At 39.6% G+C, this 19,193-nt stretch overlaps 1 protein-coding gene across 1 annotated transcript; it reads left to right on the forward strand.

Moving 5' to 3' along the window:
* Window positions 1–1,227: 1,227 nt before the first annotated feature.
* spmip7 (sperm microtubule inner protein 7) lies at window positions 1,228–18,239 on the forward strand. Its single transcript, XM_074646819.1, has 10 exons — window positions 1,228–1,686; window positions 4,500–4,597; window positions 5,925–6,007; window positions 6,421–6,559; window positions 9,694–9,761; window positions 9,843–9,884; window positions 9,995–10,102; window positions 10,320–10,406; window positions 12,442–12,597; window positions 18,115–18,239. The coding sequence occupies exons 1-9, from the start codon at window positions 1,287–1,289 to the stop codon at window positions 12,569–12,571; spliced, it is 1,155 nt and encodes a 384-aa protein (XP_074502920.1). The 5' UTR covers window positions 1,228–1,286; the 3' UTR covers window positions 12,572–12,597; window positions 18,115–18,239.
* The last annotated feature ends 954 nt before the right edge of the window (window positions 18,240–19,193 follow it).

Genomic DNA, 19,193 nt, shown 5'->3' on the forward strand with positions numbered 1-19,193 from the left:
ACAGCCTGAGTAAAAATCATCTATCAGCAAGCATCACCATCATCGCCACTGACACATTAACATGGATCCCCTCCCAAGAAAAATGCCACCTAGCCAGGGTGCTTGCACTATTTATATAAAGTGTGTCTGCCTTTACAGTATAAGGAATATTTACATTTGCACATTACATTTCAGACAACCCAAGCAAACTAATTAATAGGCACTGAGGCCTTTTTTTTTTTGGTCCAGCGAATATAAGACAGTTCTTTCAAGCCAGTGCATTCACCAGATTACACCGTTTGTAAAAACACTTTTTACATCCTGTGATTTACATAATTTTCATTTAGTTTACTGTCTACTTTAAAAACACAGCTTACATTTGAAGTCAACTACTGGTTGTTGTTGTTGTTGTTTAGCTTGCATGCACAAAGGAAAAATCATTTTAATATTTCTTCAGGGACTTAAAGTGTGTTTGAGGTATTCAGCGTTGGTTTTATGGTCACCTTGTTGTACTATGATGGCGTTTTTTAATCGTATAATGTATCATCATAATATTGCAGCAGGGACTTATATTTTTTGCTGTGATATTTGTGGACTGTCATTTAATTCATGAGGGACAGGACAGCATAGAGAGGCCTGTTTTCTGGAGTTATCATCTGACAATACAGGCTCTGTTACTCCATCTTGTGGTCTTTTGAAGGAAAAGCAGACATCTTCTACACAGAGTGTTTTTTTTCTTAAGAAAATAAACAATTCTTAACCCATCACAAGAAGTAATGTAGCATTCTCTCGGGACGGTCAGTTCAGTAAACCCTGAGGCAGGGCCGAGTCCTCTCATTATTATTTGCCACCAAAACACATTAGAGTGCAGTAATTTTTCAGGGACATTAGCCGCCGACTGACGAACATTTTTATTTGGTCAGTGTGATAAATTAACAGTTGTATGTTGCCAAAATATAGCAGCTCAGAGAGGAAACATTATTTTGTCGTGAATGCTCCCCTGAGGCGAATTATTGGTGTGTGGCTTCCAAAATAAATACTGGAGGACGTTTATTCGATTTTTGTTCTCTATTATTATAACAAATACCGGATAAGTGTTCACACATAAATGTTGCGCTATGGTAGCTCCACACCTCCACAGCCAGCAGGTCAGGTTGCCTCTCTGCATATCAGTAATTTGATCCGAGCAGCAAACAAAGACGGTGTCCGGGCAACCGGTGCTGACTGCATCATTATGCCTGACAGCAGATCTGTGACGCACACACATATAGACACAGGCACTCTGGGAGTTTCTCCCCCTGGCAATAATGGCAGCACTTTTGGATCCCTTCAAGCCATTCTCTGCAGAGCTGCATGTCATTAGACGGCTGAACTCCAGTCTGTACGGGGCCGGTGGTGGAGAGGAACCTGGACGATGGCACCCCGCTGCTGGACATGTCAACCTGGCTCCTTTACGAGACGACGTCCCCCTGCTGGATCCTACCTGCGGTCAACTGAGCGCCGGAGCGGAGGTGGACCTTGGGGTCAAAGGTCGACAGAATTTCATAGATTTCCAGCATGTGGCCTCTGCTCTGTGGGTGCCTCCGGGTTTCAGAGGGAGACCACAAACAGCTCCAAACCCCTCTGGTGTCTGTGTAGACCTGAGCGAAGACAAGGCCTGGAACTCCAGGAGGATCCCTGATGCCATCTTGAGAGCAAGACTCAGTGGTAAAATAACAGGAGATTATATTTACATTTGCTCCAAATAACACTGTTGATATTAGTACTTGTATTTATTGTCTGGCACAACAGTTAGAGGCACAAAATAAACGGAAACTATAAACTGAAACTAGACTAGAGCTGATATGATTAGTCAATTTGTTGATTAATTGATCCACAGAAAATTAATTGGCATCTATTTCACCAACCATTTTCTGGCTTCAGCTTCTCGAATGAAAAGATTTCTTGCTTTAGTGTAGTCTTATATGATTGCAAATTGAACATGCCTGTTGTTCGGACAAAACAATCAGTTTGAATAGATTACTTTGGGCTCTCGGGAGGCGTTTTACACTATTTTATGGACACAAACGATTAATCAATTAATCAAGTAAATTGCAGATGAGTCAATATTGTCTCAATCGATCACTTTGACCCCAAAGGGCGGTTTGTTGTGCAGCAGTAAAACACAAAAGACAAGATAAAAGCATGTACATATGTAAGAACAAAATAGAAAAAAGTTAAAACAATTAGCACCAGCATATTAACACCAGGCTGAAAAGCAGTATTTCACTATTCTCTGTCTGTTGGTGTGGTCATCTATTGCACCTGTAACCACATACAACAGTGATGTCATAGTGTACCTGACTACGCCTGTAAGTCACATCAACACCATCTCAGCATGGTGAGAGGCGGCGGTCAGCAAAAACAAGATTTTTAGGAGCCTTTTATAAAAAACAAATCTAAACTAATTAAAAACTAATTAAAACTCCACACTACAAATGCTACAAACACCACTGCTGCTGATTGCTGCCTGCTAATGAACCCCTTCATGTCTAATAATGGAAAAACCATTAGTTGCACCCTTAATAAGGTTCTTATGGTGGCTACTGCACTTCTCTACCTATACGGTATATTGTTCATATAGAGGCTTTGTGTCATAATCTAGTGTTATTACCTGTATTGCTCTGCCTCCTGTTTGAGTGCATTTAAAACTGTTGTACAGGATTTTGGGTGCTGCAGTGCCCCCTGTTGGTAATTCAACAGCAGTAGTATTAGTGAAGGCACTTTATCTATGAATCATGGTGGAGAACACAGTGTGACTGCTTCTCCTGCTACAATATATCTTTTTACATTGTTACCCTGGACACTATTTGATAGTAAGTATTTTTTGTTTTTTTATAAAATATAAGATGCTGTAAGAAGAATAGAATATAGCTAGTTGTTGTATTTTGTCTGTAAATTGAGTCTCAAATTGAGCTAATTGATAGCTAGCATTAGCTACTACTGCTTTGCATGTGACTCGGCATCTTCTGCTTCTAAAACTTGGAGCCTTAAAGGTCCCATATTGTAAAAAGTGTGGTGTAATGTATGTTATAGTATAAAGGAGATTTAAGTGCTATATAAATACTGTGAAAGTATTGAAATGTTCAATATACTGAGAAATATGCACATTCCGTATTCAGAAACTGAGCTTTTGAAACAAGCCGTCAGGATTTCTGTCCATTTGTGATGTCACAAATATACAATATTTAAACCATTACACGGTTTTAAACGTAAAAATTCTAAATGGGTCCCAGTTTATTTCCTGTTGCAGTGTATGTAAATGATATAAGCTGACAGGGAGTAAACATGGACCCAAGCTGTTGCCTAGCAACGTAATTCTGTTGCAATTCCATTGAAATGCACTAAAACGGAGCGTTTCAGCCAGAGGGTAAATACAGGTATATTCAGGCAGACAGTATGAGGAAAATAAAGTTGTTTTTAAACATTAAAGTATGTAAACATGTTCTAGTAGAAACCCAAAATACAAATATGAACCTGAAAATGAGCACGATATGGGACCTTTAAATGAATAGTGGAATTAACGTTAGCCCCTTAGACATTCTCTGTCTGTGTTTTTATTGTGTGGACCGGACATGGCACTATAAAGAGGATGCAGGGTTGTCAATGTGGAAAATTCCCGCACTGCATGGCACTGGTGAGAAATGTCTTTTACATCTTGTCAGAATAATGTCTATTGGTTTTATTCTGATTTCTGCATAAATATCCAAGAAAGGTTTGGCCCTGTGTTTATTGAAGGATGTCACACTGTTAGCTAACAGCCTAGCTTTGATAAGGACAGTATATTTACTATTTCAGTTGTGAAGGGGAGCTTATCTGCGTCCCCAGTGTCCTATGTTCCCCAGCTCAATATCCTTTTAACATGACACATTAAGGAGACCTTTTAAAGGGTTTTATGTTCTCAGCAATTTCCCCCCCCAGGTCTAATGTTCAATGTATGTTTCCCTGGTCAACACATAGAAATCACCCACTAACAGTTTAAAGCCTATGTTATACTCATTGAAACTTGTGCCCCCAAATTTGCAGACAGACAATTTTCTTGACTTTAAACATTGACATCTCCACAGTGACAGAATGGATTATCACCATTCAAACGGCATTGAAACATCCACCCTCCCTTCGTTCTTTTGCAATTTGAACTGTGAAGATAGCCTATAATCTCTTACAACTCTTACAATGAGGACCTAGGGAACATATGGATGACCCCGTTTTGGAAAACAGGAGTGGTAGTTGTGTCTCTAGGCAAAAACTGCCTTTTTGTAGTCTGCTGTGTGCTCTGCTTGTACCTGGTGGGTACTTAAAGGCAACAGGATTCACACACAAGTCACAGAGAGTGGCGGTCAATAAGGGCCCATGGCTGATTTTCGCCCCTGGGCCTCCTCATGGGGTAATCTAGCCTTGAGAGCAGTTACTGCTGTGATTACCATGAGTCATGGTTTGCAATTTGCACGTGTACTTAATCGTTGCTGTGTCATCCTAAGGTTCAACCGATCCTGTTAAAGTTCAACCACACTCTCTGAGGACGTCAACTGAAGCAACATCGCACAGCAGAATCATTGAGAAACACACTGGACCTCAGGTGTGTGAGGACTGAATTCAATTAAAACAACATGCATTCACTACATAGGACCTCAACACATCTTTGTTTTCATTTTCCTGTTTAACTCTCTGAGCACACAAACACTCAAACATTTATACATTCAATCGACTGCACTGCAGACACCGCACACATTTTCTCGAACTAATGCCGGCTTGGTTTCTAGAACAAACTAGTTATTATTACATTTCATCAGATCACTGGTCAATTAATCACTTACCCATCATAACACAAACATATTAAATATGAAAGACTAATCCATAAACAGACCCTCTGGGTCTCACCACACATGATGAAGCATCACATTAGCCCGCTGTTATGTAGGAAGGTGTTCACTTTGAGATCATAATCATGCTTTATTATTTTGTTTCTGAGTCAGCTTATTGAAGTAATGATAATTACGTTGACATACATTATTAGGGTTTAGGAAAAGCTTTGCGGTGCTCAGCTGAGTTTAAAGTGTTGTTTAGTGAATGGAGCCTTGATTGATGCCTGGATTTAAGCGGTTTGAGACGTAGGAGGAGAGCGGTGAACACGCTGATGCTTCTCGATGCGTAAACACATCAAATTATCTTATTGACTCATCCAGATTCACTTGAGAGAGCATATCTGGATTTTTGTCTTTACTTTTGTTTTGTTGTCATTTAGATAACATCCTGACGTTTTGTGTTTTTTGGCACTCTAGCTGCGTGGCTCTGGTGATGGTAATGTTGGTCTGTCCACCACTTTGGTCCAAACAAAGATGGTGAACATCACTGTGAGCATGTTAGCGTGCTGAAGTACAGCCTCACAGAGTCGCTCGCTTAGCGTGGCTGTAAACTCTGGTTTTATTTTACATCCTGACATCTATTAGATATTTGTGATTTTCTATCTTGGTCTTGTTATTCCTTTACAGTTACTGCAGGGATTTTAATTAAGACAAATTTGTGCAGACTGGTGTCAGATTTGCCGTCATTACAGTTCTACAAGTATCCGAGATCATTTGCGAGATCATTAGGCTGGTGTAAGAGGCATTGATGCTGTTTATACTAAAAACTAATGGGCTACTTTTATGAGATTTTAAGTGAATGAAGTTTCATTCCTTCATGGGTTTTTAATATGGTGCTGGTTAAAATTTTTTACACACAGGTATTCAAAATACATCATCTTTATGTTGAATAATAAAGTGTTAATGTTAGACATAAAGAAAGGGAGATAAAGAAAATAAAATACAGAAAAATATCAATTAGTGACCACTTAGCAGCTTGCATCCTGATATCCAAATGAAACCACTGACAATATAATAAAACTATGAATATTGTTTTTTAAGGATGGCTTCTCTTCTGATCCGAGGCGGTGGACAGACAACTCAGCGGCAGTTCAGCGCTTCAGATACACTTCTGCAACACAGAGGTCAGAACACGGTGACCTTCAATCGTCTCCTTTCATAGCGCTAAACAAAGCTCACCACCCACATACGTCCTTATGTACGCTCCACGCACATCAGTGTCATTCTGCTTTGAGGGTTATTGAGAGTGAGTAGGTTTGATCTTGTGCTCCAGTGATGTCATCGGGGAGCAGTGTGTCCTCTTGTTGTGTTAATTGCTGCTCAATGAAATCATGTAGATGGACTGTAGCCTTGCTTCAAGCCTCTGGGAAGAACTGGCTCCCCAGTTAATAAGCTGTCTAATATACTTTGTGCAACGAAGGGGGCTGTTTAAGTATTCAAATTAAAGCTGAGAACTTTTGGGAATCAAGTTAATCAATTACACTCAAGGCCCCTCGGTTCGGATGTTTAATGGCCGGACTTTCCCGTTCGTTTGCAGGAGTTATGAGGAAGTCGGTTGGGATGTGAAGTTACCGCGGCGCTTGAGGGCACCAGAAACAACCCTGGAGGAAACGGCGGACCCAGTGAGCGAGCGTCCCTCATCGAGACGCTACAGTAGTCGACCTCAGCTGTGGCAGGTGAGCACAAAAGGTCTTTCTCTCCAGCTGTGGGCTCCTAGAGGTTTACACTCTGGCTGAAGGACATTTGAATTTTTAATAGCTGGTTACTCTGGAGAGACGTGCAAATATAACAAAATACTTCACAGTAGAACTGCTGTGCTGAAGTAATTAAACAGCGGTGGTTTATAAGGAAGTCATTTACTATCAAGAAAAATCAATCTAATTGTGTTACCTGAATGTAATTACCGTGAGAATGAAAACATCCTTTAATTATCTCTCAAAATTAAAACCTTGTTTCCGACTAACAAGTATATTTGTTTTATATTTAGTTTTAGTGAAAGGAATGAATGTGTCGGAGGTGATTTTTCTACTTTACTTTCTCTCATTCAACCATGTTCAGAAACTCTGCAGCAGCTATTCTCAACCACTGGGTCGGGGCCCACTGGTGGGCCTCAGAGCGCCACCTAGTGGACCACGGAGGTCTATTAGATTAAATTAAGAATTGTTTCTTGGCTAGTTTACAAAAATAGTTATTATATCTAAATGTGCTCAAGAATTCACATAAAGGAAAAATGACAAATTATAATGCATGATTTAAATGATTTTAACGACACGTCATCAGGCGGTGACAAACGTGTTCTCACTGTTAGCTAGCTAACGTTCCCTCAGATGCAGTGACACAAAATGGATTTTTTTTTTAAATAAAAATGTGATGTGGGAGACAACCCTGTGCCAGTAAAAGCTCCAAAGCGTGCGGTGAGTAAATATGACCTTGAATACATTAAATTTGGATTCATAATGGCAGGCAGTGATGGGTGAGAATAAGCAGAATATTTATTTTGGTCATTACAGCTGACAGTGGCATATTTACATTATTTATTCTTTCTCCTTTTTTGTCTTGTTGTGTTTTTTTTCCTCATTTATTTGGGAAGGTGGTCCTCGGAAATCAGAACTATCAGAAGTGGGCCTTAAGTTGCAAAAGGTTGAGAACCCCTGTTGTACAGTAATGTGCCCCTTGTGACTTAAAACAATGCAGCACATTTACTGTCAGTTTTGACCTAGGTCAAATGTGTGTCTGTAAATGTGTGTCTAAACTTTTACGTTGTGTGCCAAGAGCTCTTGGCACACAATGTAAAATGTAGCATAAAGACTGAAGGAGGCAAATAAAGTATAAGACTGGTGATGTTCTTTATTTTTCTTATTGCCATTAAATCCCATGAAAAGACCAAATCCAACAGTGAATTGCTCCTCTTTTTGTATCCCTGTTGTCCTGAATCCACTCTGTTACTCTGGTCATCCTCTCTGACTGTCATTGGCACCAGCTGAATACATTGACTTATTATTTTGAAGCACTTGGATGCCTCCATTTTTCGGGATTTCAACGTTTTCATGAGAGCCACACAGAACCACACTGGGTCGGTCAGCCCACTCGACTGGGACACAACTCAGCCCTCTCTCTCTCTCAGTGTCGTGTTGTGTGTGTGTGTTTTTTTTTTTCACTGAAACGGCCCAATTTGTGTCGCACCCCACCGGAAAACTTCCCAACTTCAAAAACTAAAAAACACACCGAGATACACTGAGTGACATATTCTTTCATTACGATGACCATGACTTTGTTTACATGCACACTAATATTCCACTATTATTCAGAATATGACAATATTCTGAATTTGATACAGGTCATGTAAACAGCATATTCAGTTTGAATATTGTGAATTAAGTCTTATTCCGAATGGAACATTTTCTGATTAAGACATGTGGGTTATGCCGATATTATTCAGGGTTTAAGAGCATTATTTGGACATGTATACAGCACATTTTTTATATGCGTCTCAATTGGGAACATTGTCTTTTTCGAAATAGGGGCAACAACCAGAATATGCATATAAACGTCAGTGGGCACTGTAGTTAATTTTGAGTCACTACTTACTTACTTACTCACTAAAACAAAATGTGAAAATGTGTATTAATCCGCAGCTGAAAGTAGTCCCCATCAAAATGCCCTATTTACCAATGTTTGAGTAATGTCTGCTAAAAGCTACAGTGCCCAGCTGTTTTAGGAAACCAAAAACAATACATTTGTGACTGTATATTAAATATCTTAAAAATGTACATCTTCAGTAGGAACGATGGGCTTAAACTTGCAGTAGTCAGTATATTTTTTGGCATCATTGGTCAAAAATTCCATAATAACCTTTCAGCATATTGTAATTCAAGTGTTCTGAGAGAAAACTAGACTTCTGCATCTCCTCATGGCTCTGTTTTCAGGCTTTAAAAAATCTAGCCCGTGACGGGAGACTTTGGCCAATCACAGGTCATTTCAGAGAGAGAGCGTTCCTATTGGCTGTTCATTCAACGGAGGCAACTGTCAATTACTGTAAAGCCTATTTCTCACCTCAAATGTTTTCAGAATCGTCTCGGTGTATCCCACATCGTCGGCTCTAGTCTGCCCGTGTCGAAAGCTTTTCGGCCGATTCAGCATGTTGAATCGGCGGCGGAGCTCGTCAGTGCGAGAAATCACTCTGATTGGCTGTTCAGCTTAAACGAATCAGTGCACGAGAAGAGAAACAGACGTGAGGAAAGCAAGCCAACGAGTAAAGTCAAGAGAACAAACACAGAAGGCTCTTCTCTTTTTTCATCTTCATCTCATCTTCAAAACACAGATATTTTCACAACGACATGGCCGTCTGGAATGAAGCTAAGTGGTGAGTGAGAATAGTAGTGTGTTCAAATGCTACTTGTCGGCCAAGACAAAGGCGACGTGAGGCAAAAAGTCAGCCTTCATGGCCGCTAGTTCTTTGATGTCGGGTTGGTGTGTCTGGGCCTTTTTGACTGAGAGCCACAGACAGGCTGGGGAAGTGGAGCATTGAGAGGCAGACTAACACAATGTTGGTTTTTGGTCTTCCCATTTGTTAAAAATAAGAAAAATCTATAACATAACCAACCAGACTGATCCTTTAATGTTTTCCAATCAATGTGGTAATGAACTGATGATAAACCATTGCAGCATTTACCAATGTGAACATCGTCACATGTCTACGTGTGTGATTATGTAGTGAAGTGAGGGTGTATCGCTTAATAAGAACTGAGTATCTTAATAAAGGTGCCTGATAAATTCTGCTAACAGATGTTCTGTTTCTGTCCTTTCCAAGTCTGTTGGAGCTGAGTGGAGCAGGCAGCAGCTTCGATCGAGGAACGATGCCAAGAAACCCATATCATTGTAAGTTTCTCCTGCCTTGAGAGCAGTTACATCAATGATGATCACCAATTTTAAAGCAGCATCTCTCTCTCCTCTGTTCAGCTGCAGTGGATGTTCGAGGTCCGGTCAGATCCCTCTCTACACGTGAGTACTTCACGTTCGAGAGGTCACCGCAAATGTCTTACACATATGTTAGTCCATGAATCCAATTCCCAGCGTCCCCAGAGCTGACCTCTGTGCGTGTGTTCTCATAGTGGTACGATCGGCTCTGAGAACATGCATAACATCGACAACATGGATGAAGACTTTAAACCGCTGACCCTGAAGAGGAGCGTCGTGCCCCCGTACGTGCCAACAGCTCAGTAAGACACACTTTTTATGACACACACACGTTCACTGTGGATCCCAAGAGCTCTATTAATGCAGCAGGAATTTCATTTTGCACTGGACATATTTTTTTATGACACCCTGAGTGACTAAAGCAGATTCTGAAACCTTTGATATTCCTCTCACACGGTGATGTTCAGCCTCCTGTAACACATCCTGATAAATAATGTGTAACCGTCTGGTTTGTGCCAGCCGGACCACCATCCCTGGATATACCGGCAAGGCTTCTTACTCTGCTGCTGATGCTGCAGTCTCTGTCCCAGCGGTCTCCAGTCCTGGGTGAGTCTTCACAGTAGGGGCTGGGCGATGTGGACCAAAAATCATATCTCGGTATTTTTTAAGCTGAATGGCGATACACTATATATATCTTTATATTTTCTACGAAGTTGGCTAACTGTTCAGTTTTAAGTCAAAGCCACATGTGAGATGTCACAAGCACATTTATTAAAACAGATATATCATATAACATGGTTAAGCTACTCCTGAGACAAATACTTGAGGAATTCAATAAATTCAACAATGCCAACGTGCTATTTTCAACCATTTGTTGTTCTCATCTGAAGTGTTATTGTGTTATTAATGCTACTTTGTTAAACAGACCAGACCAATTATGAATATGTCCACAGTCTCAAAGGCTGGTCTTGAGGAGCTGCAGTGTTTATTCATATACAAACTGAATCCTACACTGTACATTTACTACCACCTGACAACTTTAGAGCTGAAGTATTTAATCGGTTAGCTGCCAATTATTATACTATATTGATAATTGATCGACATTTTTCATATATATTTTTTCTGTTCTCTTAGTATTCTGTTCTCCCACCACTACTCACATCCTCAATACACATGATCTTTTTATGGGTGTGAGACAATAATGATCACAGATGTCCACTGGAGGGCGTTCTAATGCTCTCCACTGACACCAGCCTCACGTTATAGCCTCACTTCACCACACAGCATATCTTACTGCTATTCATTTGAAAATGAAATACAGCTCAGAGTAATCATCATTAATACCAAGACTACAGTGGGTTATACTTAGTTAATGAATAATTTAAGTTGTTGGATGTTGGATCAGCCAGTATTTAATTTAACAGGCGTATAATGCTTATTTAGTGCTTTTTAAAAAGAAAAACGAAGCCAAGTAATCATTTTACAAAGAGTAAAACCTTCTTGATAATCACCAAGAAACACGTCTTAAACCTAAATCATTGTGCTACACGTCACAAGAAGAGGGATCTGGGTGCGTAGCGGCACTTCTGTCTAATTCAGGTCTTAACAAAGACACAAACAACAAAACAAATTCCGTCTTATCAAGAAAAATACATGGTGTCTTTTTGTTTTTTTCAAGAGAAATAAAAGAGCATAAAATGAGGAAGATTCGAGGTACCCACAGTTTTATTGGCAAATGGGAATAAATGATGGTATACAGTGTCTAAAACAATTAATTTAATTATTATAAATAATGAATAATCATTATTTTCTAATGTTCTTCTGTTTGCATTTTATTCAGAATTATATTTTCCTTCTTTTTTGTGCCTGTGTGTTTTTGACTGGCATCACTTTGGGCATTTGCATCAGCTAAATGTGTGTCTTAGTTTTTTTTTGGATGAGTGGGCCGGTGAGATACAAGTTAATGGTCAGTTGGTAAAGACTACAGTAATTGGAAATGTTCAGACAGAGATTAAAAAAAAACAATGGATGTCATTCCTGATGACAGACAGCAAGGAAATTGGAAGTCTTGGAAAACTGGGGAGAAAAAGACAAGAAGGTTAATTCGAGGGCAAAATTTACATTCTTCACAGCAGATTTCTGATTTTCTTAAATGGCATCAAGAGCAATGGGAAATATTTCACTTCAGAAAATGTCCACCTCGCTGTGTAGAGCAAACATGGCTCCGCTCTGGGAGTGCCGTCTGGCTGTTAAGGAGGTGTAAACCTGTTTCCTAGTTGGGCCCCAGTTGAGCGAACTTTACCGGCTTTTGGAGTCAGGCATCTCCAGATGGCTGATTCCAGAGTAGCTCGTGGTAATCGTGGTTTTTCACAACCTAGATCCATTTTCCTGGTGCCCGACACCCCCTGAGATCTGTTTCCTCTGCTGATTAGGCTGGCCTCCCATATTTTTTCCCCAAAACAGAAGAAAAGACAAGCTCTTGGATTGATTAACTGTCTGCTACAACGGTCAAACGTCCTCGGGATTCTTGCTTGCCACTTATTACACAAGTGTCTATGGGTGTTTTTTTAAGTATCAGTCTGTTTCCTTTTTACTTGATCCAAAATAAATTCACTGACTCAAAATTGTGATATTTTCACAGGACAATAACAGAATGGAGGAGCCCTACTTTTGGCCGTGCGGCCCCCCTGTCTCGAATGGTGACCACCTCGACCCCCCGCAACCCCTTCCTGAGAGTTCCTGTCACACGCAAACACGCGAGGAGGCTTTAGACAAAGCAGATGAGAAAGTTTTGAAGGTGTCAGCTTCCTTTTTATGCCATCCAATCTGTTTGTGTGAATACGTCTATAATGATGTGATGTCAGTGACTGATTCGGAGGGAGTTGGAGAATAATGAGATGCCCCATTATCATAATTTCCCTGATTTAGATGAGTGGTTTTCTAACTCTGGGTAGTGAGCTCTTGCATTGTCCTCTTAAACATTCGCTCTCTCACCGAATCACTCACTCGCTCACTGTGTGTGTGTGTGTGTGTGTGTGTGTTTCAGCCCACACACTCTATGTTTCTGTCATGAAGGGCAAAGAGAGGGACCAAACAGAGATTATATTTAAGGAAGTATGAGGATTTTCTGCACAAATGTTACGTGGAATACTGCATAGATCATAGTGTGCGGATATCCTTTCTATCAACACATTTAACAGTATAAAAAACAATAGAAGGTATAGGAGATCCATTATGAGTCACATTTTGGGTTTAACCCGAGCTCATTTGCTCAGGAAGTACATATTAAATGCAGTTTACGCTGCACTCATCATTTAGAGGTGTCATTTTTCTGTAGATGTGACTGTAATGCAAATTGACATTATTATGAGGCGTCTGCCAGCTATAGCTTTACGTCTGTGGTTTGTGCAGCTTCACGCTTACACAGGAAATAGGGATGAGCTGGTTTTCCTGTCTCTCTTCATCTATATTTTGTTTAGATTTACATTTCACGAGGATTACTACTTGAACAAGCTGCTGACTTTGTGAGTTTTAAGGTTTTATGATCACTGATGCATCACAGTTCTAATCCACATCTCAGTTACATTATCTTAAATGTATTGTCATTAAAGGGGCACTTCAGTGATTTAGTGTTGCACTTCCATACAGTCAGGGGACTCACAAGTGATTCATTTGCACATCAATATATTTTTTTCAAACGGTTGTTTTTGAGTCATGAGTACTCTCACACAGAAAGCAAATACTCGCAGCAAAAAAGCGGCATTTTTTTTTTTCCTTAACGTCGATTTTCAGAGCTTTCGCACCGTTAATAAAGGCATCAACCAATCACGTCGTGCGGAACCGGTTGAGTTACGCCTAGATTTATGAAACAACAACACAGAGGCTCCGTAGTACGAACTAGGATGGCAAACTTTTTTACTCCTTTCAACCCTGACAAAGGCAGCGCAGGCCAGATCCACTCCTTCCATTCTTACCTTTAAAAGCCCTAGACATATAATAGCGAGTATTTCACATTTTCTTGTCGTGTATTCTTCACACCCCCGTTGTTTAAAGGCCTTTAGTCTTGAGTATGGGCCAAACTCCAAAAGTGTTGGATCCTACATTTCCCATAATGCAGCTCAATAGCATCTATTATTAGCTAGACATCATTTAAACTTTGAAAGCACCCTTCAGAGCTACAGGAGACCTTGTACACTTGTTTTCACAGGCTGTATAGTACTCCTCATGAAGAGCAGTGTTGGGCAAGTTACTTAAAAAATGAAATCAATTACTCATTACATATTGCGCATTGAAAAGTAATTGAATTACTTTACTCTTTACTCAACAGCAAAAGTACTGCGTTACATGACCTTCGTTACTCAGCACGACTGCGTCATAGGTAGGGGTGTAAGAAACTATTGAATATCATGATATTGTGTTTTGTGATACTGCATTGATTCTCAAGAACTCTATCAATTTTTACTTAATAGTTTACATGCGAGGATGAACTCAGTCAATACTTTATTTCATTTGCAAGGATATGCGCCCTCTCAGTGTATGTGCCCTCTCAAAGTAGTGCTATGATGTTGGATGTTACATGTACTGTGATAAATGCAAATGCAGATCCCACTGTTCTGATTGCCTTGCAGTATCGCAGTATATCTCAACATATTGAATCTTAACCCCTGTAACACGATACGTATGTAACGCCAGATTCTTGCCGATACACAGCCCTACTCATAGGTGAATCTAAACAACTGGAAATGCTCTGTGCTTCATATATTCTGTAGTTACCTTGTGTAGAAATACAAAACAAAATATTTTAACAAGCAGTCTGCCTACAGTACGTTTTAGAGATATTAACTGACTATCAACAGCTGTCTTAGTGACTGCATGCAGCAGCACTGCAGTAGTCCCGTCCTCACAGTGAGTTCACACATCCTCCAACTCTGGACAAACCCAGGTGACTCCCAAACCTAATGGGCAATGATAGCAAGCCAGCTAAGAATGCACATTTCAATACAATAACTCTGGAGTTACCGGGAGTCCCATTTCTCCTCTTTCGATAGACGCAAGCTGCCTCCCCACTCCTCCACACTGCCAGGCCTTGCATCAAGCTAACATGTCCCAAAAACCCATATAGGCTACTACCCTTTACTGAAAACAGTGATCACATTACCATAACGCTTTAGGTTACTGAACAACACTTAACTTCATGTGTAAAAGATTGGAAATTCCCTCTTTAGCAGTTCAGTTATAAATCATACCAACACACTTTGTTTAGATTTATCTTTTCCTTTGCGTTGTAGTGAATCCAGTGAATCTAGAGAGAGCACTCTTCCTTTTGGCCTGATATCAGCCAACAGCTCTGTTCGTGATTGACGTCTAGTAACCACCAATTAATGTGGTGGACAATCTTGACTTAGAAAAGCCAGTGTTCAATATTAACCACATTATTAAGTGATGGAGTGACCAGCTACTATTAACTAAACATTTTCAATCTAATTAGTGATCGTTATTTTCACCCATTTAGGACGTTTGGAGATGTTTTAGACAGTTACAGATATAGTTTGACATTTTGGAAAATACGCTTTTCTTGTTGAGAGTGAGATGAGAAGATTGATACCGCTCCAGCCAAGAAACAGTTAGCACAGCATAGCTTAAAGAGATTAAACAGGGAAACAGCTGAACTGGCTCTGTCTAAAAGTAATAAAAGCACATCTGTAGCTCAACAATTAGCACTCATGACATCCTGTTTCCAGCTAGCTGTTTCTCCAGATATGAAAATAATATTGGTAACTCTTTACATTACAACTTGGTAATAACTTGGTAATAATGCGGTAATAGTTTAATAATAAAGAGGTAATAGTTAAGTAATACCGTGTAATAACCAGGTAAAAGCTTGGTATTAACAATGGGTACATCTGGGAAATATTAGACTGAAATTGATGTAACATTGTAATAAGAGGCCAACAACAAAGAGAAATAATTAGTGTTGTTGTTGTTTTACAATATCGTGGCCAAAAGAATTCACGATAACAATATTATTGCGATATCAATAGAAAATTTGAATAAATAAATAATGCTATCAGTCAAATTCATCTTTAACTTTGTGCGTTGTCTCTTTTTTGGCAACTTAACTGCACTCAAAGTACGAGTGTAGGGAGGTTGGAGAGTTTGTAACCATTTAAGAGGCGCTGGATTATTTACACGATATTATCATATGTGTGTTATTAACATGATATCAGTATTTAATTTTTTAAATGTCACAGTTATCATCAATACCAGTATATCGCGACACCCCTAGTAATAATGAGGAAACACATTTAAAGATAGCAACGAGACTAAACTATTTATTAATAGTATAGTAATATTGTGGTAACAACATGGTAACCTGCTGACAATATAATGGTTATATCAGTGCAATATTTGGATTATAAATGCTAATATGGTGTCATTAATAACCTGATAATAATGGGGTAAAATAGGTTGATGTTTCACAATATATATGATAGACTACTGTCAGCGTAATAACTTCAAAATCACATTAAATTCTTGTAAGTTTAAATTTTGTTGCCATATTATAATGCTGAAATTCATCCTCCCTTATGGTACAACCACTCGCTTTTGTTTCAAGGTAACACTGTAGAAAAAATTACATGTTTAATGCTGTGACTTGTTTCCTGGAAACACTTTAGCTTCTATGTGATGAACATGAATCAGGGCGGAAACATAAACGACCTGTTTCTGTTAAATTTCATGGTAATAGTAGATAAAACCAAACATCAATAGGCATCATAATTACCTGGAAACACTTTGTGGTAGTTTCTGTGTAATAGACATGAATCAGGGCTGCAAACACTAAACAATGTACATATGTTACATTTAGTATTACGCTGATAGATAGCCTATGATATATATTGCCTCATGATCAGGTTATCACCCCATTAATGTCACAATATTACCGTTTTTAAATCCAAATATTGCACTGATATATACATTTTATCGTTATCAGGTTAAAACATATTACTATACTATTATTAAATAGTTTTGCCTCAATATCTTTAAATGTGTTTTACCATTATTACCCTTTGTTGTTGGCCTCTTATTACCCTGTTATATATATTTCAATCTAATATTACCCAGATTGTTAATTCCAAGCTATTACCTGGTTATTACTTTGATAATTACATGGAATTAGTACCTCTTTATTATCAAAATATCAAACTATTACCATGTTATTACCTAAGCAAATGTAAATTGCTGCCATAAATGATAATATAATTTTTTTTTATCTAACTCTCAGCAAAAAAAAAGTGTATTTCTCAAAATGTTTAATTATTTCTTTAAAATAGGTATTGTACCCAAGTTTGCGTGTTTTCTGTTGTGTTCAAAACCAACAAAACTGCGTAAATCTCCTCATAGCAATCATAACTCTATTTGCTAAAGCACCTCCTCCTCCTCAGATTTCCCAGCCTGTGGTCTGAATCTCATCAGCGGCTCCTTTTCAAAACAGCTTCACAAACATCATGATTGATTTAGCCACTATCCTCCAGGATCTCTCAATGCCTGCCTGGGCTGCAGATTAATTTGCTTTTCCTCATCTTAATTTTTACTCATCGCCGCACCATAAAAAGGCTAAATGTCAGGCATGCCTGACTCCTTCTAGTGACACGTCTATTCCAGCAGATAATTACCATAAGGAAATAGATGCTTTAGTGTGCAGAGGGGAATTTAATTTACTCTGACATCCTCACAGCATAATGCATTCCTAAAGAAAGGGAGTTTCTCAGTTTGCAATTGACTTTTTAGATAAATTGGACTATTTAATGTGATTATCAGTCTTGAACGCCTTTGACTTATTAAGGTGTTGAAACCAATTAAGGGGTACATGCTGCTCATGCTTCCAAATGTGAAACGGTGAATACTGCTTAAAGATCCATGAAATAAGAACCAGCCAGAGCCTATTGTTCGGCAGTCGGCCGGCTACACTGCCTGATGATGTTTTGAGACTTGCCAGGTAATGATATTAATTACAGCAACATGCTTCAGGTTGTGGATTAACCTAAAGGAGCAGCGGGTTATGTTTAGTTTGATTTGGATTACAGCCCCGTTCATGTAGTTTAATCTTAAAGGCTGCAGAACGAAGTAATCGTATAAAAGCTTGAAGCAGTAATCTGCTTCAGATTGAAGGCATGAATAATAATAATTTAATGTTTTGTAGAAGTCAGACGTTAAGATGATGATCAGCAACTAAGCCAGCGGTGAGTTTTCATCCCAGCTCTGCAGTAACTTCTCTAGAACCTTCACTGAATCATTGTCCTTTGCCTCTCAGACCTGCTGTGTCACTGGGACGGGACCGTATCTCTGGGGCCATGGAAGCCCACAGTCACGATGATTGGACACCTCTGCGTTTGCTGATAACGCTGAGTCACATTTCAGTCCCAGCATTCCCTCTGCTGTGTGGCCTCAACCTGCAGCTTTTTTCAACACCTGCGTCGTTGTGCGTCCAAAAACCTGCACTTTCTGACCTTAACAGAGACAGCAGCGCCGGCCCATGAGGCTTTGAGGAAGTCGGCGAGCATTGCTGCAATCCGTAACACGGCCGTGAAGACACAGCAGGCCGCAGCGCTCCTGCCCAAAGTTCCTCCTTTTGCAACCAACTGCCTGAATGTTGTGCTTCTTAGGAGATAAGAGGCAGCCTCCCACGAAAGGTGACTCAGCAATCCAGCACACACAGCCTCTCCTGAGATAAGAGGGCTCCGCGGGGCCTGAGGACAGCGGGATACTGGGAAAGAAAAAAACACAAGTAGAGAGAACAGTGGGAGGTAAATTCACGGAGTATAACCACGACTTACTCTGGGAAATTGAGTATAAACTCTTGTTACTTAATCAGCAGTGAATGCATAAAGTTCTTTAGGGGAAAAAGCTCTACTTTAATAGTATAAGCTCAGTAACTTGAAATACAGTAATTACAGCTCTGCTAGATATTCATGTGAGAAAATAATGGCAGGACATATCTGGAAATGAGTTATTTTAGCCAATCCAGAGGTGTAACTCATTATTTATTTAGGATTTCCATCAATATTAATCCACAATTTATATTTCTTTTAATAATTTCAGGCACTCATCACTCTGTGGCTTCAACTACATGCCTGTGCAGGAGATTGACACTTAAGACTGGCATTATAAGAAAATTGGAAAGTAGTTATTATAACATTCAGCCCGTTCTCGGTCCAAGGGGCGTCAAATACCGACGCTTTGTCACGGCCATCAGCGTTCGGTATGGCACCCTTTAGTGTTGGTATGAGACACACTGGGTTTTCTATTAACTACAATGTAAAACCCATCCGCGTCAATATTAAATGCTCAGAGAAAGTGCGCTGGGAGTGTGGTGACTTAGCTTTAAGAGCG

The sequence above is a fragment of the Sebastes fasciatus genome, chromosome 9 (genome assembly GCF_043250625.1).
Source record: "Sebastes fasciatus isolate fSebFas1 chromosome 9, fSebFas1.pri, whole genome shotgun sequence".
Taxonomy (NCBI): domain Eukaryota; kingdom Metazoa; phylum Chordata; class Actinopteri; order Perciformes; family Sebastidae; genus Sebastes; species Sebastes fasciatus.

What these genes read in the sequence shown, in the direction of transcription:
- spmip7 (XM_074646819.1), top strand. Translation starts at nt 1,287, where the DNA reads ATGGCAGCACTTTTGGATCCCTTCAAGCCATTCTCTGCAGAGCTGCAT. An exon ending in TACACTTCTGCAACACAGAG is followed by an intron (nt 6,008 to 6,420) that starts GTCAGAACACGG and finishes GTTCGTTTGCAG; the next exon opens with GAGTTATGAGGAAGTCGGTT. An exon ending in GCCAAGAAACCCATATCATT is followed by an intron (nt 9,762 to 9,842) that starts GTAAGTTTCTCC and finishes TCCTCTGTTCAG; the next exon opens with CTGCAGTGGATGTTCGAGGT.